We start from the raw sequence: 23935 nt of genomic DNA on the forward strand, positions 1-23935 counted from the left end.
TCACTCTCTGATTTTTTATCCTTTTTAATGCACAAATGGAGCAATTTCTATGGAAATAGTATTATCCTAGTTTAAAACACATTCATGAGGGGTGTTAACAGATAACATGCACTAGAACATCAAGATTTAATCTTAAAATTATATATGAATATATAAAGAATACTTTTGTTGCTTTAACATGTCACTCAAACACACACACGCACACACACATATATGGAAATAATATAAATAAATAGTCTAATTTATCTTTGGACACTTTATTGCATGTTAATTGCAATTAAATGAAATATAATTTGTATTATATTATATTGGTGAATGCTTTTATATTATATTAAATACAATTAACTGAAGTTCAGAGTTCAAAAGTATGATGCAAATAGATCTTTATGTCTATTTTTTAAATATTAATGAATATACTGATGATCATTAATAGCATACTAAAATATTAAAACTTGTCCTGTGCTACACAATTTAATTGTGAAGCTGCAATTTTGTTTTTTAAAAAACATTGACTGTAAGTATAGTTTCTAATTCTAATTAAAAACTTTACATAGTCAACACATTATGCACTGCATTACAGCATGACAAATTATTATTAAAACATAATGATATCAAATGTACTGTAAAAAAGGAATTTGGCATTATTTTATGTGCGCTTTTTAAAAGTGTATTTAAGAAACATAAGTGGTTTTAAGTGGTCTTTAATTTTAGTAATATTATATTATCTTCAAGGTTTTTAAAAAATATATAATTTTAAGAATTAAAGTACTGTACAGTACAGTTAAGAGCATGTTTTCCCAAGGGTTACTCCATACATGATTAACTCAAAAATTAGACATAAATATCTAAGTATTTTTACATGCTGTCATTACCATATTATTGAGACTGGGGCTTTTAGTCTTGAAATCACACAACTGACCTTTTTATTTCCTGAAAAGTGATTTCTAGAAAACACACATTTGAGTATTGTGGGAAAGCCATCACCTGAGTGACATTTCCTTAATGATCCACCACTAAACTCGCTCCTTACCGAGAGTGAGTTCATCCCTGGAGCCCTGTTCGTCTAATGAGGCAGCAAAATAAAGAAGTATTAGGGAAGCACGGCCCTCCAAATATCCGCGGTTCAGAGCATGCGTGTCACCGGTGGCGGTAAAAGAGACGGGCCAGCTGGGGCTGGGGTGGCTCCTATTGAGTGCAAGTGTTTCCTGAGGCAGTGAAACACTCTTCCAGGGACACTGCAGTCTGCCGAGCTGATGAACCTCATCAGGACCTGGCGGTTACAGCCAAAATATTACAGACCGGGACCAGGGAACAAAGAGCTCTATTCACTCATTCTGAAGCGGTCGGGTAGTGAAAGTTTATTAAACCACTGATGTGATCTTTTAAAAGCTGAATCAGTGATGTAATTCATGTTAATAAGGACGAGCAAATTTACTTTTGACCTTTTCTGCTTCCTACTTGGTAGGAAGTTCAATAAATTTTATATCAGTGCTTTGAGATAATGCTATTAGGTATTACCCATGTAACGTATACTTTACTTCACAGTACGGGTCAATTCATTGTTATAACTGGCCTAAGGGAAAAAAAAGACAGGATTTTTTTTTTTTTTTCAGAACGGTGCACATTCATCTTTTCCAGCAAATCCTTCTGTTTTCATTTTTCATGTTTTTTTATGCATTTGTTTAACAGTAACCTCTGAACAGAGGTGTTTATTGACCTCTTGAAAGAATTAATAGGATGTAGTTTCATCCTTACAAAGCACAAACCCTCGGAAGATTTCAGTTGTGATTGTGCAAGCAAAAAAAGTGCTGAGTTTTCTCCACACACCGCCTCTAACAAAATCACAGCAAGTTATTCAATTGGACAAATAGCATGATATAGCCACTGGGATGTTTAATCTTTTTATCTGGGTGTATTAATCATATTGTACCAATGTCAGTCCGTAAACTCTTTAAACCGGAGTGAAAATGCCAGTCCAGCCAAAAAGGCTGCTGCAACCGTAATACCATTCATCTCAGGGTGATATATATTTACCAGGATTATAATATAATATAATGTATTATTTCAATGTTTTTCTTTTTCGTTTGTTTTGTTTTATTGAGTTTTTCAGAGAACAGCCCAAAAACACAGTTATGTTCTTAAGCATTTTGAGAAGTGACTAAAGTGAAATATGTAATGTATAAAGAAAATAAAAATATATATCTTGTCCTATCTGAAGAATGGAAATGTTGACTGATTAAATCTTCCTTACTAAAACACTTTTACATTTAGTATATGCCTACATTTCCCCCAATACATTCATACACGCTGTAAACTAAAACCTTTATGTAGGCCTAGGCTATATTAGAAGGAATGATATGTTGTGGGGACTATTCTCAGATTCATGTCTAGAAAGCTGGGTTGTTGTTACTGAATGGAGGACTAAGCATCTATTATTTGTGTTCTTACTCTAATCTGATAACGATATGACACAGACCGAAGCACACAGTACACTGCAGACCTCGCAGAATACACCCACAAACACTCTCCAGCTCTTTCCCGATCAAACTCTTCGTCTTGCAGCTGCTGCAGTGTTGTGATGGTGGATTCAATCTCTTCTGTTGGAGCACCATCTAGTGTCCATCAGCTTTTACAGTCACATGAAGAGTAGCCTACAAGATCTTCGACTCTGAAAAGACGCTAACGTTTTATAAAGAGCTGATGCAATGAAAACAAAACTTGCCTTTGAATTATATAACTAGCATTAGCTACAAGCTAAATTACTTGTATTCGAGCAGCTCCACACGACGAGCAAGATGCTTCAACAGATCTTTGTGTGCCGATGAATTACCCAGATTTCTGTTATCATTTACCCAGGTATTATACGTGAAAATAGTTTTCTTTTAGTGTCCCTCGGAAGAATACTAGCGTCCCTTATGAGAGACGTTTTCTTTTTGAGTGAACTGCATTTTTAAAGACTCTTTTTGTGATTATATTTAAGTGTTGTGTGATTGACATAACTAGACAGTTGACCTTTGACTCGGATGTTGATTGACAGTGTGGAGGGTGCTCTGTCTGCTTACTTCAGAAGTACTTCGAAACGTCTTTGTAGTCTTCAACATAATGATACTTCACTTCTGTGACATTACCTGTTCAGTGATGTCCCACATGGACTTCTCTAAAATAGACTTCATGCTGAGGTCAAATGAAAATCAGGGACATTTTTGCAATGGCATAGACTCACATGGGATGTTGTTTGTTCAAGTACAGTAACCTTCATGTTGCCAATGCTATATACAATGTCCTCCTCCTCACTAATGTAGTCAAAGGAATGTGTGCATGTGCTTTCTCCTTCAAAAATCAAGGCCAATTTGTACTTCAAGTATTTGTCAACAGATGGCAATGTTGTCAAAGCGTTTAAACTTGCTGCTTCTTTTCCTATGAGGACTTCCTGCTTTGACAATGTTCATCTGACTCCATTCATTCAATGCAATCTCACTGTATGCAGCTTGAAAAAAAAAAAAACATAATAGTTTCTTTTAAAAATAATAATAATTTAGTCAAATGAAGTACATTTCAAGTTTTAATAATATTCAAGTATTGGTTTTTGGAAAATCGAAACATTCATGGGCTATTATTTTCTGACTTATTTCATTCATTCTATAGAACATACTCTTTTAACAATTGAGAAGTGAATGAAACACAATTTCAAAAGTTTGCATTGCAGGCCCCCAAAATGCCATTGTTGTGTAGCTTAATGAAAAACCAAAACGCATAAAACGTTTAAATCTTGCAGAAATCTTTCAGAAGTCCTTTTGCTTGAAAAAAAAGGACGTATTTGCTTAGTCTTATCTCTTATAACAGAATATCTATTTTTAGCTTAGATATTTGATCAACATAACGCAGACAATACATTAGTGAAGACAAATGTAAAATAATTCTGACATAAAAAACTGAAGTCAGCTAAATACGTTGGCAACTTCCAAAATAGTGCACCTTTTCCACAATAATAAATATAAAATAAACTTGCCTTTGATTAACTCTTACATAACTTATGTAATGTAACAAAACATAATAACCTTTTGTGAAATCTGTGACCATTTGAAGCTAAAGGTCTTCATTGCAACACTCTTAAAAATAAAGGTTCTTTATTGGCATCAATGGTTCCACAAAGAACCTTTACCAATCATGGAATCTTTTCATTACACAAAAGGTTCTTTACGGTGGAGAAAGATTCTTAAAATGTTCTTTACAATAAGAAAAAATGGTTCTTTTAAGAACTGTTCACTCAAAGGTTCTTTGGCATCGCTGTGAAAACACCCTTTTGGAACCTTCATTTTTAAGAGTCTTCCTATTTTAATATTTTCAACAAAAAAAAGTGCTTTGTGCCCTTGCTTTTTATCTTCATCAGACAGAGGTCAATGTCTGCAGTTAGTGTATTCAGCCCTGGAGAGCACAATGAACGAGCAATGTTCCCATGGTTTATTCTACCAGCCTTGCTCTGCTATCTGAACCAAGGACAGCAACAACAGCACAGTCTTCTGAGAGGGTTCTTCTTCTTGTATCTCGCAGCCATTTTGAACTTCTCCTTCGTGACTGCTACATAATCTTTTGTCTTCTCCACATTGGCTTGTATGTTCTCGATCTGGTGGCCTTGTTCTTCCACCAGCATGAACACTTCTAGAAAGAGATCTCGCAGGTCCTTCATGTTGCTCTCCAGGTTCAGGAGCTCTTTGTGGCGCTGCTCGATCTCTGAGAGCTGCGTACGGGTGATCTTTGCATCCACTATTATGTTCTCATTAAAGATCTCCCACTTGCCTTGCTCTATCATGTTGTCCACCTCATCTTCGGACACCTCGCGGCCCGATACCTCCAACTGACGGATGATGAACTGCTTGCATTTGTTCTGCTTGCTCAGGATCGAGTCATTGTGTTGGCGCATCACCTGCTGGAACTGGCGAAAGAGGGCTGCGTGCTGGGCCTTCTGGATACGGGACGTGGCGACATCCGGGCCCAGCTCGGCCTCGGTTTGCTTAGCCTGCTTGGAAAGCATGTCTAACCTTTTATGCAGGCTCTCGGCCAACAGCTTGATGTCTCGTGTCATGCTGCTCTCCTTTTTCATGATGCTGAGGCGCCTGATGGTGGCCACAAAGTTGCTCTGCTGCTGACTGAACTTACTGACTTCAGAGTTCAGCTCCTCGATGCTGTCACGAATGCTCTGAGCCTCCTTCAGGAAGATCTCCAGGACCGGCTCTGTCTCGAAGATCACGGCCTGCAGGCCTATGAGCGAGGATGGGTCCTCCTCCTCCTCCTCCTCGTTGAAGGGGTTGTTGTCCACCGGCTTATCGCTGGCCTTCATTCGCTGACGCAACTCCTCCATGCGGTCCTTCATGATTGCAGATACAGAAGACCTTGATGAAGACCAGGGCAGATTTTCTCTTAGATTTGAGTGTTGTATGTGTGTAAAATGTTCCTCTGCTTCTCATATCCTATAAATAACCAGAGAAGGGATATTGAGTTAACCATAACAGTAACAGTATTGTCACATTTGTCTTTTCGGTCCTCATATTTAGTGTCAGTTTTTTCTATGTAATTTCTGGTTTATGTAATTTCCTATAAAGGATAGTTCACCTGTAATGTAAATTGTCAATATTAGTTCACCCTCATGTTGTTCCAAATTTGCATGCTGTTTTTTTCTTCTTACAACCAGTTATATTTATAATATTTTAATATTTTATATTGTAATAATTTACTATTGTGTGACCATGCCTTTTAATCTATCTATCTATCTATCTATCTATCTATATATATATATATATATATATATATATATATATATATATATACATAAATTAAAAACACACATAATCCATATGAATTTAAATCTGGATTATCAGACATGATAATCAATGCTATTTTTGTCATTGGTGAAGCCAAAACTTTGGAGCTTAATTGGTTAAGTCTTCACAGAAACAACATCACAGACCCCTAAAGAGACATAGTGATGGGGAAAAATATATATATAGGTCTATCAGTGTTTTTGTAATCACTCGAAAATATTTTGCATTCCCCCAAGCTTTGCATATGCTCACTAAGAATATAAACGTTTTGCGTCTAAAGGCAAAGTTTCTTGGGAGCATGAAAAACAAAAGCAATTCAAGCACGCACGAAAAACAAAACAAATAGAAATTTAATTTTATATTTCATAAATATAAAATAAAAAAGTTAATAATAAGAATTTGGCCATAACCATAGCCCTACATTTGTTAAGTAAGACATTTTTTTTTAGTAGCCTACTAACGTTAGGCCTATTGTTTACATAGCTACTATAGTAACGTTAGTATTCATTCATATTTTAAATAAGCTTCTATTTTTATGTTTAGGCTACAGTTTATTTGTTTGTAACCTAATTTTAGTTTATACTTTATGAATTTTGTTAAGTACTTTTGTCGAAGTCTGATATTAACCATAAGATCATTTTGTCGAGGTAACGACATCCTTATGTCGTGGCCTCGAGATCCTATGTTGAGGGAACGACAAGTTTTTCTCGTGGCCACGAGTTTAATGCGTAAACAAACCTGCGTGACCATAGCAACCCAGGATTATCAGAGATGGAATCATTCATATTTTATTTTGAATTAAGTAATTATATTACTTAATATAATGAAGTAATATTATCATATTATCACGTTCCCACAAGTTATTATGCCGTGGTCACAACAAAACTAAGTAAACCGAACAAGCCACCTTATGGGCACCGTAGAGATCATCTTTCATTTATATAACGTTAGATTAGTGGACAGACGCACTGGCACAGAAATACTGTACAAGCTCACTGTTCGTCATGCTACTCATGCTACTCAACACTGAATCATGGGAGAGGGCTATGATTCTAGCCTATCTCTGAAGAGAAGTTACTGTTACTTTAACAGAAAACATAATAATGTTGCGATGGCATTTTCCTTTCATCCTACCTTAAAGAAGCATTAATAAGCATGCATCTGCTTTGTTTACATCGGTAACCAAGGAAATGGCATTACGAAAGTTCCATAAGCGCCACCTGTTGTCAGAGAGTGAGTTTGCATTTTTAGAATAATTTCACAAATCTACAGCCAGTCATACCATTCTGTTGCTTTTAAAGGGGACATATAATGTGATTTTTATTCCTTTCTTTTTGGAGTGTTACAAGCTCTTTGTGCATAAAGAAGGTCTGTAAAGTTGCAAAGACTAAAGTATCAAATCGAAAGAGCTATTCTTTAGTTAAAGACTTAAGTTAAGACTCTGCCACTCCACCTCAAAACTCCTCATGCCCCCACATCTCTACGTCACTATGCGGGAAGATTTGAGGAAATACATCAACTTTGCTCTGTGGACCGCCAGATTGGCTTTCACTGTTGATGAGGCGTAGTCCAGCCTGGGGTCATCACATGTGGTTGCCGTAACCGCTCCTTCTTTGAATCTGCCGGCCATTCCTCGCTCTAGCCCGTGACTGCCTCTCATTTCAAGCTCCCAGCTTATTCCTCACTCAAGCCACCGGCTTGCCACTCACTCAAGTCGCCGGCTTGTTCCTCACTCAAGCCCCCGGCTGTTCCTCACTCAAGCCACCGGCTTGCCACTCACTCAAGCCACCGGCTGTTTCTCACTCAAGCCCCCAACTTGTTCCTCACTCAAGCCACCGGCTGTGCCTCACTGTAGCCCCTGACTGTTCCTCACTCAAACCCCCAGCTGTTTCTCACTCAAGCCACCGGCTGTTTCTCACTCAAGCCCCCAACTTGTTCCTCACTCAAGCCACCGGCTGTGCCTCACTGTAGCCCCTGACTGTTCCTCACTCAAACCCCCAGCTGTTTCTCACTCAAGCCCCTGGCTTGTTCCACACTCAAGCCACCGGCTGTTCCTCACTCAAGCCACTGGCTGTTCCTCACTCAAACCCCCAGCTGTTTCTCACTCAAGCCCCCGGCTTGTTCCACACTCAAGCCACCGGCTGTTCCTCACTCAAGCCAACGGCTGTTCCTCACTCAAGCCACTGGCTGTTCCTCACTCAAGCCACCGACTGTTTCTCACTCAAGCCCCCGGCTTGTTCCACACTCAAGCCACCGGCTGTTCCTCACTCAAGCCACCGGCTGTTCCTCACTCAAGCCACCGGCTGTTTCTCACTCAAGCCCCCGGCTGTTCTTCACTCAATCCCCCGGCTGTTCCTCACTCAAGCCACCGGCTGTTCCTCACTCAAGCCACTGGCTGTTCCTCACTCAAGCCCCCGGCTTGTTCCTCACTGTAGCCCCCAGCTGTTCCTCACTCAAGCCACCGGCTGTTCCTCACTCAAGCCCCCGGCTTGTTCCTAGCTGTAGCCCCCAGCTGTTCCTCACTCAAGCCCCGGGATGTTCCTCACTCAAGCCACCGGCTGTTCCTCACTCAAGCCACCGGCTGCTCCTCACTCAAGCCACCGGGTGTTCCTCAGTCAAGCCCCCGGCTTGTTCCTCACTGTAGCCCCCAGCTGTTCCTCACTCAAGCCCCCGGCTGTTCCTCACTCAAGCCACCGGCTGTTCCTCACTCAAGCCACCGGCTGCTCCTCACTCAAGCCACCGGCTGTTCCTCAGTCAAGCCCCCGGCTTGTTCCTCACTGTAGCCCCCAGCTGTTCCTCACTCAAGCCACCAGCTGTTCCTCACTCAAGCCCCCGGCTTGTTCCTCACTGTAGCCCCCAGCTGTTCCTCACTCAAGCCCCCGGCTGTTCCTCACTCAAGCCACCGGCTGCTCCTCACTCAAGCCACCGGCTGTTCCTCAGTCAAGCCCCCGGCTTGTTCCTCACTGTAGCCCCCAGCTGTTCCTCACTCAAGCCCCCGGCTGTTCCTCACTCAAGCCACCGGCTGTTCCTCACTCAAGCCACCGGCTGCTCCTCACTCAAGCCACCGGCTGTTCCTCAGTCAAGCCCCCGGCTTGTTCCTCATTGTAGTCCCCAGCTGTTCCTCACTCAAGCCCCCGGCTGTTCCTCACTCAAGCCCCTGGCTTGTTCCTCACTCAAACCCTCGGCTGTTCTTCACTCTAGCCCCCGGCTGTTCCTCACTTTTTGCAAGGACAGCTTCTGACTCATGGTATGCAAAATTTACACACTCTAAAAAACACTGGGTTGTTTTTCAACCCAAATGCTGGGTTGCAACTGCTGGGTAGGACATTGGATTGTTTTAACCCAAGTTTGGGTTGAAAATTGGTCTCGGTTATAACCCATAATGGGAACGCGGACATGGAGGAGAGCACGCACGTCTCCAGTGCGAGAAGTCACCATTTTCTCAGCGTGAAAGAAGTTAGAAGTTAGTGAAAGACATTATGGAAATTAAGATTCAAAGTGTAAAGTTATAATTTATTGTTTTTGTCCGGGAGTAGTTTGACATTTCATGAAAGTAAAAAAAAAGAGCTTATATTGAAAAATATGTGGACGCCGTTTTCGCCTCAGAAATGGAGGTCTTAACAGCCTCTTTTAATGAACAGAAGAGGTAACGTTACTTTTAATATAACGTCCGTGAGTGTCTTATATCATATTTACAAAAGATTTTACAACCTTTTTGAGGTGTTAATAGACGGTTATGGTTACGGTTAGACTCATGTTAATTTAATCTTATTTTTCGTGGTTAAACTGAACGGACGTTAGTTTCCTAAAGGAAACAGCATTATGTAATAAAGACTAGCATAATTATTTTTAGGCTGTTGAAGTGGTAATTGTTAAGAATGTTTTACATGTAATATTTCAGATTTGTTGAGCTTGTGTCATCATTAGTCGCTTTTCCATTGTCGGTCAAGTGCAGTCAGTGCTTTAAACAGGCCGGGTGGGGCTAATAGCCTCAATGCAACGTGTAAAAAGACAGTATAAGTCATTATAATCAGTAATTATGTCCCCACTGGATACAACAACTGCCCTGTTTGTAATGCGTTTTATTGTTTTTGTCCTGTCATGCCAGTGTTCTGACCGGGACACGCCATAACAGTATATGCTGAGATGTGTAACATTTCCATTACACGCTTGAAACATTTAGCCAGTCACAACGCACTGGATAGCTGGCCAATCAGAGCACACCTTGCTTTTCAAAAAATCTAAGTGTTTCAGAAGGCGGGGCATAGGGGAGAAGCAATAATGTACATTATGTAGAAAATAATAATGTTTTTAAACCTTAAACCACACAAACACATTTCATTAGACCAAATATACAAAATATTTTTTTTGCTGTTCTGTTCTTTGGACTGTGATTAAAATGCTTTTTTTGTTTGTTTTGTTTTGTTTCATTCTGGAGTAGTTAACTTCCAGAATGAAAATCTATCATCATTTACTCACCCTCCACTTCCAAACCTGTGAGTTTCTTTCTTCTGTTGAAGATATTTTTTTTAAATGTTAGTATCCGAACAGTTGATGAGCACCATTGACTTGCATAGTATATTTATTTTCCTATTATGCATGTCAGTGGTGCTTATCAACTTATCAACTCCTTTAAGGCCAGTTAAGCCTGTAATAAAGCAAATAAACTGTCTGTTCTTGTACACTTTCATTCGTTCTTTTAGCATGCTTAAAGGGTTTAAAAAGTAATTCAATCGGTATCAAAATCAGTACAGCAATTAATACTTTTAAAGCTTTTTGACTTTGATATATTTTATAGAATATTTTCCATTAACAAAAACAATTGTAATAGTTTTAATTTTAGTTAACAATAACAAACCTGGTGTGATCATGTGTTTTTCTAGTAAAATCGTCCTAGTTGGTATTGAGTAACAGAAAACAGACTATATTTGTAAAGGTCACATTTTTGTCAGATGCTTATCCATGCATTATGCCTTCAGCTGCAGCTCTCGTGTCAAAGGAAGGATTAAACTCTGGCTTTTATTCAAAACCTGTGCTGTATTCCCAGTCCACATATCACTGCTGCGCATTCATCATGATCACTGTAATTTATAAAGTCTGTTCTGACACTGTACTGAACATGATATATTAGCATTCACTGGGATCTGCTTCCAAATATCCCACTGACTGGCTCCTTCACCAAAAGTAAGATGCATGACTGCTGATGTTTTATCCTTAGTCTAGATGCCTGGACTGTGGTTTTGGAAAGTGAGCATAACGCCAAGGCCTGGGTATTCTGAACTTGTCTGAGGAAAGTAAAATAGAGCGCTCCAAATCACCGACTATCCGGTTACTAGAAGGATTTCAAACAGGAAAGACTGCAGTTGCATGTGTGTGTGTGTGTGTGCGTGTGAACAGCCCACCCAAGCTCCTTAGGGAGAAAGATTATGAATATAAGAGTGGCCTTTGTTTTCTGCAGGATACTCGAGGAAGTCACACACACCTATGAATTGCACAACAATCTCTAATCCATTCTTCTGATTATGTTGGTTTACTGAATTTGCAATAACTAGATCATATTCAATCGTAAGATTCCTCTTTATTTGATCAGTGTCTCTGCTTTCCATGAGCCACGAGTTTATGTTTTAAATGATATTCAGGCTGTTATATTGATATTATTCCTTCCGCTGAGTGCTATTCTATTATAATTATTTTCATCATTTTAACTGGCGTTTGTTATTTTATATTACATTTACAGTTCTATATTATTCTATATATTATTATATTAATATATTATTATTATATATTACATTTATATATTAAATTTCAACAAAACACATATATTCAGTAAGCGTGTTTAATACTTTGCCCCTGTGTCATTCCACTTTATTATTCAGAGCTTGATTTCTGAACTTATTTGTATTATTTTCTTTGTATGTCTGGATTACTTGGGTTGTTACCGACATCTGGTGAAAAATTCATGTCAACAGCACCTTTAGAAATATATTTACTGACAAAAATGCTGTTGTGTTTAATACTTATTTTATATATGTTTGTGTGTGTGTGTGTACATTATTATTATTATTAATAATACATTACCAGTTTCAATATATATATATATATATATATATATATATATATATATATATATATATATATATATATACACACACACATACTAAAACAAAAATTTCTTAATCTGCCGCATTTGGATTGTTTGTGTTTTTTAATGATATGTTCAATTATGTATCCATATGTATCACACCATAGTGTTGAAAAACTGCATTTCTGTAATAATTCAATGTAATTTAATTGAATTGTACTAGATAACAGTGATTTATTTCTGTATTTCATATCTTCCACTGATCTACAGAAGAATGTTTCTTAAAAATCGAAATCCTGGATATCAATATATCATGCTTTCTCTTTCTCTTTCTCTCTACTAAACTGATAATCATGGGATAAAAAAGAAAAGAAAAAAAACATTACCTTGTATTGCTTTTAATCCCTGGCTGGTTGAATATTGTTTCATTTTGAGTAGTCCAGATTTTTTTTTAGTCAACTCTGTGTTATGGCATGGACTTGTGAGCTCTAAGCCGGATCTGTTGAAGCATTCAGGAAGCACTTGGAATATTCTCAGCTCCCAGCAACACAAATATGTGCAAGTGTGAGTTTTCCCTCTGCTCCACTGGTGCCAGTTACAGTATGAACTGTAGTGTATATGAAAGAAACACAACACAGACTCCTGGGAAATCTGGTCAAGCCAGTTTAAACCACACCCCCAGTCACAGTTAGACATCTGTTTGACCGATGGAGGGTGATGCTCATTAAACAGGAGAAGTGTGGGTGACCTGATTCAAAAAGGCATTGAAAGAGCACATGCGGTGACCCAAGCGTTGCCCTCGCCCTCTGCACCCGCTATTGTATATAAGACAACAATGAGCTCTGGAAACTTCTGCGATTATTATTGACAACGCTTGCCTACACAGACGTGTCTATTCTTAGCACCCATATTTAGTTTCCTGATCATTTCCACTAATTGTAGCACATTCATCTGAACCATGGTTAGTAAAAATAAGAAGAATGTCATTGGCCGCTTTTGTTGTTAAATAAGTATTAATACACGGGTGAGACAGTTTGACAAACCTGTTTAGGAAGCGTGTAAAGATAACATTTGAAAGCAAACTGTGTTATTTCTGTTAGATTTGATATAGCCTACTTATGCATTTAAACATGAATAGATGGTGATTAATACAGCTGGGATAAGAGCAATGTTTGTCTGATGATGAACAGTCAGTGTTTCATTTCCTAATTACCAGTACTTGTGCTAAATAAGCTTTTACTCATTTTAATAGTAAAAACACATTGTAATAAAACAATGATGAAAATAATGAGAATTTGAAAATAAATGATACCCTGAGGCATTATGGATATTATTATTGCAAGGGCACATTAATTTCCTCTAAAGAGACATTTAAGACATATATAGCATTACAAAAGAATTATTTTATTATTCAAATGAATATTGTTCTTTCTATCCGTGAAAATAAATAAATAAAGCAGTTCAACTGTTTTCTACATTAATAATAATAATAATGTTTCTTGAGCAGCAAATCAGCATATTAAAATATCTGAAGGATCATGACTGGAGGAATGATGCTGAAAATTCAGCTTTGATCACAGGAATAAATTGCATTTTTATTTATATTAAAATAGAAAACAGTTATTTTAAAATTGTAATAATATTAAGCAATATTACAGTTCCTGTGTTTTAATCAAAGGTAGAAATGGCTACACAAATCCAAGTAAACAGTGGCGAATGTAATACCATAATCAGATTTCAGGTTTCTGTATCAACAGTTAAATAATGGCTGTCAGAAATCATATGTTGCCCCTTTCCCTGAACTCAACTTCCCCTCGGATCAATCCTTTCTTCAGCTTTGGTCTGGACTGATCCTGACCAAATAATTGATGCAAATAGAAGAAGCATTCTGGGTCTCCCAAAGAAACTCTCAGTTGTCTGGTGTAATGCGCCCTCTGCTGGTTTTACAATCACAACACTTTTCAGTTCCAGCGCATCCAAATCACGTGAAAATCGATTTTTCTGTTTGTGAATTAGACTTCACAGTCTCTGAATACTCACCTCTGATTGGTCAGCTGCAGCTTTCTGTGGTCAGATAATTAGTGTAACTGTATAACTGACACTTGACACAAACTCATTTCCTTCATCATTGTGGCATGCTTCATGACTCATTCTTCTGATATCATTAATTAATTAAAACGCAAACAAATAGTGCATGTCCATTTATTTATTTGTCAAGAGGCCATGTAATAAGCGTGATAATGTACAGTCAGAAACTCATATGCCGATACAGGATCCCATTGTGACAGTGTCAGATATAATGAACCGGAGGTCCCCTTTTCTTTATCATCTTTTGGTGTTCTATGTTTCTGACGGTCTGTATGTCTTTCTCACTTTTCCACCACTGCTTGATCTGCAATGAGGAGACACAGTACTTCAGTTCAGCTTACTGTATATGAAAGTACTAAAATAATAAAACAGCAGTATATAGGTGATGTTTTATCACTGATGCACTTCCAGATTTTGTTTATATGAGGATGCACTCTGCATCATTTCTCATATTTGTGAATATGATGTTAGTAACATCAAACCCCCCTGAAAGGTGATAGAAGGTGACTACGAATGGTATATAATGACACAATGCATAATGATAAGCAGTCCTACAGTATATCATCAGTATGTTTGATATTCAGAGCTGGATATGAATGTACCCGAGGTGGCAGAATCCTTCTCATTGGTCTAAACAGAAAGCCCAGTAACTGCCTTTGGTTTCCACTTTAAGAAGGTGGTTATGAGAGTCTCATCTTCCTCTGCTTCTCTGTCCTGCAGTCAAAACATCTTATAAAAAAATAGGATTTGGTATCACGCAAAAATACTGTGCATCTTTTTTTTTTCAGTATATAAGGGACAATAGAGCTACAGTGATTGTCCACAAACTGTATGATGATGATCCAAAAATGTATTCATTTTAAATAAATTAAAAATGCACGTAAAACATTTTTTAAATATCTGACTTGAATTAATCTTGAGCTACAAAAACAACTTTTAAAAGACATATTTAATTAATTTGCCCTATTGTACCTGACTGTTAATCTCTAAAAGACACAGAATATCATGTTTTTATTGTCTTGGTATGCTCTCATGTATTAAGGTTTATCATGTTCTGTATTCATAGGCTTCATTTGCTTGTAACAGGTTTGAGATATGATAACATTTGTTTTATCTACTCAGAGGTTGGCAGCGTTTACTAGCATGCCACGCTGTAAACGTCTGACACTCAGGTGAAGTGCTTCATCCACTCGACGCTCTGAGGGCATTCCACGACTGACTACAGTCTATTAAGGGAAGAACTCTGCAGAAAACTGTTGTCTTCATGAGCCTCTGTTGGCATGAAGCAGGCAACAGGCAAACTGCACTACTGAGAGGCAAAAGGACACCATAAAACCTCATCTCCAAAAGCTGAAAGGGCAATAGAGAATCTGGCCCTGATCACGATGAGAACGCAATTTCACGGCCTTTTCTTCCTTACTGGTTGCTTCATCTAGTGCCTGCTGAAGATTTAGTGAAGCAAGTTCATTTTAAAACAAGAAAATTTGCCTTTTGAGAAAGTAGGTCCATATGTATTTGGACACAGGCAAAATTTGTATTATTTTAGCTGTTGACCAAAACATATTCACTTTACAGTTATATAATAAATAGGGGTGTTCCGATCACGATCGGCCGATCGTTATGCGTATCTCGTCAGTAAAGCCGGTTTTCTAATCAGCGGTTAATTCCATCAGGTGCGTGATTTCACATAGAACAGCTGTTACTACACAGAGCCGTTGTTAATAGAGAAGATGCGCAAATCATGTTAATTTTCAGCGTTTTTTGGCGCATCTTCTCAGTTAACAACGGCTCTGTGTAGTGACAGCTGCTCTATGTGAAATCATTCACCTGATGGAATTAACCGCTGATTAGAGAACCGGCTTTACTGACGAGATGCGCATTAACGATCGGCCGATCGTGATCGGAGCACCCCTAATAATAAATATGGGCACACTCAGCTTTAATTTGAGGGTGTTCTCATCACAATTGTTATGTACCTCCCCCTTTTTCAAGGGACCATTAGTAATTAGACTCAAAGCTGTTTCATGGACAGGTGTGAGCTATTATTTTGTTATTTCTACATGAATTAAGCAGGTAAAAGGTCTGGAGGTGATTCTATGAGTGCCATTTGCATTTGGAGGACAACAATGGAGGATGATCGGAGAATGATCGGAGAGTCCTCTCCATGGTAAAGAAATACCTTTCACAACATCCAAGAGAAGAACACTCTCCAAGAGGCAGACATTTCTCTGTCAAAGTTTACACCTACACTACACATCTACACTTCACCTGGGCAAATACAGAGGTTTTCTTCTTGATTGTTTCATTTCAATTCTATTCTGGTGGCCTGAGCCACAATTATGAAAATTGTGTCCTGTCCACACACACACACACATTTATATTTATATATATATATATATATATATATATATATTAGGGGTGTAACGATACGCGTATTCGTATTGAACCGTTCGGTACGACGCTTTCGGTTCGGTACGCGGTACGCATTATGTATACCGAACGGTTCGTTGGAGTATTTAATTATATTTGAAAAAAAAAAAAAAAAGAGAGAGAGAGAGAAATATAATGATATGCGTTCAACAAGGTAGCCCAATAACCCAAACAACGTAACAGGCAACGCCCCTGACACTCCCGAAGAAGAAAAAAACACCATCTTATATGTTTATGTTAGGCTACTCAGCAGGCGCTCGCTCACTCAGTACGCGCTGAAGGCTCGTTGCAAAATAGCCAATGCGTTTAACAGACTAGAAATGAGAAGATCCTCCAATAACCAACAGGTCTGGTGTTTGGGTGCACTTTGGATTCCCTTTAAGCTATAATGGTGATGGCAAGAGAGTGGTGGATAAAAAAACAACGGTATGTCGGATCTGCAACATGACAGGGTACACCAGCGGGAATACAAAAAAAAAAAAAAAACACCAGCGGGAATATCTGGGATATATGCGTCAGTACTATCTGGGAAAAGACAAAAAAAAAGGAGAAACATGCACGCAGCAAACTATCCCTGCAGCATTTAGACACTATAGCTTACAGGGAATCCAACCCAAACACCAGACCTGTTGGTTATTTTAGGATCTTATATTTCTGGTCTGTTAAATGCATTCGACATTTTGCAACGAGCCTTCAGCGCGTGCTGAGTGAGCGAGCGCCTTAGGGGCCGTTCACATATCGTGCCTAAAAACGCATGGAAAACGCTAAGCGCGTCTTTCTCCTACTTTCCAAAGCGCTCGGGCAGAAGCGCTCATGAGGCGTCTGTCTTTGCTAAGCAACAATGACGTGCTCTCTCCATGAGACGCGGAAATTTCAGCGAAGGATAAATGGATTTGCAGCTCTAAAAATCGCTTGCAGTAGCTCTGCTACTAAATTTATTTCAAAATTGCAATCCATATACAACTATGATCAGCTGTTCCTTCATCTTGGCTGAGCTCTCAACGTTGTTACGGGAAAGGATGAAGCTGATTGGTTGGTTCTTGTCACATGACCCGCGGTGCGCTTGCGGCATTCTGAAAAGTTGAGATGTTTTTACATTTTGCTGTATCTAAAACGTATCGAACCGAACCGAACCGAACCGTGACATCAGTGTATCGTATCGAACCGAACCGTGAATTTTGTGAACCGTTACACCCCTAATATATATATATATGAACCTAATTGTATATTTTCAGACACTTAACCACGTTAATTGAAATTTAGTGAAAATGTAATATAGTTTAGTTTAGCTTATAGTTTACAACATCAGAATGTAATGTGTACTTTCAATGTCGAACTTTTAATTTGACTTCATTTCAGTTTTTAAAGGTGTACTTGTGTTAAGAAATAGTCGTGAAACTGTGCTCTCTTTAAATAAACTTAATATAAATGATAATATTGTTATATATATATATATGTGTGTGTGTGTGTGTGTGTACTTTTAAGATTTTAACAACGCTACAAGTGCATATTCTGTACATTTAAGTGCACTTCTTTTTCATAAGGGTATGTAAACAATTCTCATAACAGATGTATACCAGCAAAACTCTTTCTGCAGGTTTTTATGATCATTTCACCTAAAATACATTCTCATGAATGTAAAGACATCTTGTAAAGCATGAAGAGACGTACCGGCTCTAACTGGAAATACTCTCCATGCTGCTCACAGCCAATGTCAAACACATACTTCCCTGGACCAGAGGGCTACAAAATAACAAATAAGAGATCACTGTGTGACAGAAAGGCAAGTGTCTTGCTATATTTAATGCTGGAGTTAATATAGAACAAATTAAAACAACGGTTTTTTTTAGGATGCACAATTTAAGTTAAGTCTATTTATTCGGCTATTTGGACTATACAGTTAGTTGCATTTTATTATTAAATAGTAATGGGTTTTCCTTGCTGTCTGCACTCAATTTGATCAGATCAACAAATCATTTGCTACAAGCCACCAGCTCAGAACCACAAATGTGGAGTGTTACCTACATTATTATTGAAAAAGTTGCCCTGATATCTGTGGTTCAGATGGATCAGCTGCCCAGTGGACGCCATCTTTCCCATGACCCATGTGCCCATGTACTGAGAGCCAGTTTCGTGATGTGTGTATGTACCCTGCCCATGTCTAAGAGAGAAACACAGAGATACAGTAGAAACTTTATAAGAATGCTTTGCCATTCATTTTTAGCTAAACTGAAGTCGTTATGAATACTTTTATAACTAATATCCATAGAGTAGACATATAGATAACCAGATTAGATCAGTGAGAAAGACTACCTTTGATGGTGCAGCCATTCCCCATCATATGTGTCTCCATTGGGGTATGTGTAAACACCATGACCCTGCCGCTGGTCATCCACCCAGCTTCCTGTGCAAGAAATATGACATGAGAAGATGGCATTTCATGCTATAAACTTAGACCACTATAATTATTATTACTACTTGAATACATTTTTAATTCTAAATTATATTACCAGCATAATATTGCTGATATGAAAAATGCACATTAATTTCTAAATGTTTTTTTTTAAAGTCAAATCAATGTTATTTGAGTGTCACTCTTATAATTGTATTAATATTTTGAATAAGCGTTTACATTTTCCATATTTATTTCATATTTATAAATAGTCTTGATTAATTACTTAGTTTTATTTATTTATTTTATTATTTCAGTTAGTAGTCTCAGTATTTCCACTTACTTCTTCTAACTGATGTTAGTAGTATAGTCTAGTATTTTATTTAGCTATAGTTAATTAACAAATATATTTTTAACCGTTTTAGTTCAAGATAACAACTCTCTGTTAAGTACATTGTTCATCATAACTAATCTGCATTAAAAAACTGAACCTAAATCAATGTTCTTGAGATATTATAACGTTAGAAAATGTTGACTTAAGTTACCTTCATATTTGGAGCCATCTGGGTAATAAAACACACCCTCTCCGTGTTTTAAATTCATGTACCATTCTCCAATGTATCTGGCCCCTTTCTTGAACTTATATGTCCCCTGATATACAGACAACACAAGCTTTATCGTATGTTTATGCTTATGAGAACAGAAACTGCATGTAGGGCAGAACTGATCTAACGGGTGTGTTTGATGAGCAGAATGACCTGGCCACATCTCTTGCCGGTTTCATAAGCTCCTTGGTAAGTGTCTCCCTTCGGCAGGACAGCTCTGCCCTGTCCATGTCTCTCTCCTGCTTCATTTCTGTCTCCCTCGTACTCCTGCAACACACGACTGTTGTCCCTTACTGTCTACTCACCGTTAGTTCAGCCGAACTAGCGTTACTGAGAGTAACTCACCCCCAGAGAGCCCTGCTCCTCGTCAAACTCTTCAGAGCCCGCGTCTGACATGATGAGCTAGAGATCACTGAACAGAGAAGAAGAACCACGCCGAAACAACCGCTTCACTTCCACACTGTTTACCGTTACCATAGCAATTAACTTCAGACCAACAACAACAACACTTTGTTATAAAACGTTACCACTTTTTATCCTATTTTTAAATTTTATTTTTTTATGTATATGTTTTTTAATACATTTTATGTTCTTTTTGTTGTTTTTATCTGTTATAGATAACGTTACTTTGAACTGTACGACGCTGCCTTATTTGCCTTTTACTTTCTGCATAAAATAACAGTTTTAAAACATTGAAAATAAATAATACTTTTTCAAAATAGACCACTAATTTGAAATGATGGATAGATTAACCTTGAATTTGGAGACAAATGCAAATAATTTTAAATACATTTTTAAGAAAATAATCACAAAGTTGCTTTTGACTCCTCATGTTTGATTTTAGTGTATACATTTTTATATTAATTTGTGTTGTAAATTTAATTTATACAATCTTTAGAAATCGTACACAATGGTAATTCAAAGTGCTTAACATAAAATAAAGTAAAATAGTAATGAAGAAAAATAAAAACAAACGATTTTAAAACTTTGGAAATTATTTAAAAATGGACTTATTTAAAATGAAAAACAGAAAATGATTTTTACATAAAATACAGTGAATACGTAAAATACAGTGCAATCGGTTCGGACACTGCACAGTGCTCAATCAGTAAATTCACAGCTAAACAGATGAGTTTTGAGTCTAGATTTAAATGTGACTAATGTTTTAGCACATCTGATCTCTTCTGGAAGCTGATTCCCCCTTGTTTTATTTGAACCCTTGATTTCTAAATAATCGATCTAATCGATCCTAATAATAATAATAATAATTATAATAATAATAATAAAAAGTGGTATTATTGTTATTGTTTAGATATAATATCAATCATATGAATGTTACGTTGGCTACTATTATGTATTATAATAACGAGACTTTTATTTTGACAGGATCGTAGCACGTGACAACAACAACAAAAAAAGCGCGTGACTGACCAGGTGACTCAATTTAGAGAGTCACGTGATCCATGTTCTCTAAAACAAGGATGTGAGACAGAAACAATCTTTTAGACAGCTGCAAGTCGGACAAACATCACATGAGTGTTTCTGCGAGCCCGTGCTGACATGAAGTTTTTGGTGTTCTTCTGTTGGATTGTGGGATCGCTCAGTGGACAGCAGCTCTGGCCTGTGCCTTACGAGTGAGTCAGAACCACAGTCAAATGTGTTCACTCTCACTGTCAGCTTGCTTCATAGTGTTTCGTTTTCAGTACACTGTTTGCAAGTTACTTTTCACAATGGTTTATTGGTTTCATTTTTTTATTTTATTTTATTTAGCAGGCTATTTAAATATTAATATGAAAATGAATCACACAATTGAATGTTAAACAATGATTTCTTACACGCATACAATTATACACTAACTTGTGTATATCTAACTTGTGTATATCTAACTTGTGCATATCTAACTTGTGTTGAATCATTTATTTTAGTGGTCAAATCTGTTCTTTAGAAGGGCGCCCCATAGTTTATCCCCAGTGATACACTATTTCATGGTTATATTCTGATTAATGTGACCCTGGACCACAAAACCTTAAGTCTTCAGTGTCGATTTTTCAAAATTGAGATGTATACTTCACATGAGAGCTGAATAAATAAGCTTTCTATTGATGTATGGTTTGTTAGGAACGGACAATATTTGACCGAGATGCAACTATTTGGAAATCTGAGAGTGCAAAAAAAAAAAAATAATAATAATAATTTTTCAAAATATTGCGAAAATCACCTTTAAACTTGTCCACATGAAGTCCTTAGCATATTAAATATCCTCACAGAACACGATCTTTACTTAACGATATCCTAATGATTTTTGGAATAAAAGAAAAATCTATAATTTTGTCCCATACAGTGTATTCTTGGCTATTGCTTCAAATATACTCCTGTTACTTATGACTGGTTTTGTGCTCCGGGGTCACAAATATTAATTTTGTTATATGACAAGCACCAACCCATTGTAATATTAATTTCTAGGCGACTTGACAGGCGTCCAGATGTGGATCCCTACTGCCAGGCTTTGTACCCGTTCTGCCCGAGCGGGGATCCAGACGGCCGGATCCCTGTGATGACCGACTCGGACATCATCTCGGTGTTCAGACTGCAGACTCCGGTGTGGGAGTTCAAATACGGAGACATGCTGGGAAAGTTTGTAAGTGAACAGCAGACCCCTGTCCTCTAAGAGTTTGCTCGCTGGAGTCTAACCGAAGGTTTTGCACACTCTTCAGCATATCATGCATGATGCCGTCGGCTTTGGAAGCGCAAGAACGGGACGAAACTTCACCTTGGAGTGGTACGAGCTGTTTCAGCTGGGGAACTGCACCTTTCCGCACGAGAGAGCGAGCGTGAGCGCGCCCTTCTGGTGTAATCAGGGAGCCGCCTGTTTCTACGAGGGCATCGATGACATCCACTGGAAACAGAACGGCACTCTGGAGAAGATCGGAGAGATTTCGGGTAAGCCTGGCGAAAATATTAATGATAATGATGTATTTGTATTACTATTAAACGCACACGCATGTCCATGTTTTATGGGTACATTCCATAGACATGATGGTTTTTATATTGTAAAAACTGTAAACCTACCCCTCACACACAAGTTTCTGTGAATTAAGAAAGCTGGTGTATCCCGAAGCTCTCAAACAAACAAACATGATGGTTTTATTTTTATTAGGCGAGGTGTTTAATGAGATGGCTCGCTGGGTTCAGGAGGACAACGAAACGGGTGTTTATTACGAGACTTGGACGGTCAAGTCAGATGCTGGTGCAAACGCCACCACGTGGTTTGAGTCCTACGACTGTTCTCAGTTTGTGCACCGCACATATAAGAAGTTGCTGGATTTGGGCGCCGAGCTGTCCAGCCAGACGCCTACTTATTACACCAAGATCTATCTGTTCAGCGGAGAGCCGGTCCATTTGGGAAACGACTCCATCTTTCAGCAGTCCTCCACCAAAGATCTGGCCACAGACATCAAGAAGTTCTTCCACTCGTTCCGCTCGCACCAGTCCTTCGTGGAAATGATTGAAAGCTTGTTGGAGGCTTTTGAAAAGGTGGTCCTAGAGAAGACCTTCTATTTCTACTACAACTCTGAATATTGGAAGCTGCCGATGAAATATCCTTACATTAAAATAACCTTTGAGGAGATTCCTCTACCATAACCACCATATTGTTTTTGCCTAAACGATATTGGACAACCCCTATTTTTGCTTGTAAATAAAATTACATTTTAAATGTTTTATTTCCTTTGCAGATGATGGCGGATTTATCAGATTAAGTGTTAATCATTTATACTAATGTCAGAAATCATTTTTAATGTCTTGTTGTCGCTGCACTGTATATTGATGAATATTGTTGCCTTCTTATACAGGTGCTGGTCATATAATTAGAATATCATCAAAAAGTTGATTTATTTCACTAATTCCATTCAAAATAATGAAACTTGAATATTATATTAATTCATTACACACAGACTGATATATTCCAAATGTCTATTTCTTTTAATCTTGATGATTATAACTCACAACTAAGGAAAATCCCAAATTTAGTATCTCAGGAAATTAGAATATTACAAGTATGAGCATGTACAGCACTCAATACTTAGTTTGGGCTCCTTTTACCTGAATTACTGCAGCAATGCGGTGTGACATGGAGTGGATCAGTCTGTGGCTCTGCTTAGGTGTTATGAGAGCCCAGGCTGCTCTGATAGTGGCCTTCAGCTCTTCTGCATTCTTGGGTCTGGCATATCGCATCTTCCTCTTCACAATACCCCATCGATTTTCTATGGGGTCAAGGTCAGGCGAGTTTACTGGCCAGTTAAGAACAGGGATACCATGGTCCTTAAACCAGGCACTGGTAGCTTTGGCACTGTGTGCAGGTGCCAAGTCCTGTTGGAAAATGAAATCTGCATCTCCATAAAGCTGGTCAGCAGCAGGAAGCATGAAGTGCTCTAAAACTTCCTTGTATACGGCTGTGTTGACCTTGGACCTCAGAAAACACAGTGGACCAACACCAGCAGATGACATGGCACCCCAAACC

General features: G+C 38.1%; 3 protein-coding genes across 4 annotated transcripts; 1 reads left to right on the plus strand and 2 right to left on the minus strand.

Moving 5' to 3' along the window:
* Positions 1–3544: 3544 nt before the first annotated feature.
* Positions 3545–12489, minus strand: stx19 (syntaxin 19). The gene is made up of 2 exons (XM_052566262.1): positions 12288–12489; positions 3545–5468 (listed from the first exon to the last, which is right to left on the minus strand). Exon 2 carries the CDS (start codon positions 5369–5371, stop codon positions 4484–4486), a length of 888 nt encoding a protein of 295 aa, XP_052422222.1. The 5' UTR covers positions 5372–5468; positions 12288–12489; the 3' UTR covers positions 3545–4483.
* A 1603-nt stretch (positions 12490–14092) lies between these two features.
* LOC127965383 (radial spoke head 1 homolog) lies at positions 14093–19957 on the minus strand. 2 transcript variants are annotated; one of them, XM_052566189.1, is made up of 8 exons: positions 19762–19947; positions 19570–19683; positions 19357–19462; positions 18733–18823; positions 18445–18580; positions 18091–18162; positions 14592–14703; positions 14093–14293 (listed from the first exon to the last, which is right to left on the minus strand). In XM_052566189.1, the coding sequence occupies exons 1-7, from the start codon at positions 19810–19812 to the stop codon at positions 14620–14622; spliced, it is 654 nt and encodes a 217-aa protein (XP_052422149.1). In that variant the 5' UTR covers positions 19813–19947; the 3' UTR covers positions 14093–14293; positions 14592–14619. The 2 variants fall into 2 exon arrangements, with proteins under 2 accessions (XP_052422149.1, XP_052422150.1); XM_052566190.1 differs by lacking the exon at positions 18091–18162 and having other exon boundaries at positions 19762–19957.
* A 900-nt stretch (positions 19958–20857) lies between these two features.
* cln5 (CLN5 intracellular trafficking protein) lies at positions 20858–23135 on the plus strand. Its single transcript, XM_052565544.1, has 4 exons — positions 20858–21050; positions 21880–22054; positions 22131–22356; positions 22574–23135. The coding sequence occupies exons 1-4, from the start codon at positions 20977–20979 to the stop codon at positions 23056–23058; spliced, it is 960 nt and encodes a 319-aa protein (XP_052421504.1). The 5' UTR covers positions 20858–20976; the 3' UTR covers positions 23059–23135.
* The last annotated feature ends 800 nt before the right edge of the window (positions 23136–23935 follow it).

Source organism: Carassius gibelio, chromosome B9 (assembly GCF_023724105.1).
Source record: "Carassius gibelio isolate Cgi1373 ecotype wild population from Czech Republic chromosome B9, carGib1.2-hapl.c, whole genome shotgun sequence".
In the NCBI taxonomy this organism is placed as follows: Eukaryota; Metazoa; Chordata; class Actinopteri; order Cypriniformes; family Cyprinidae; genus Carassius; species Carassius gibelio.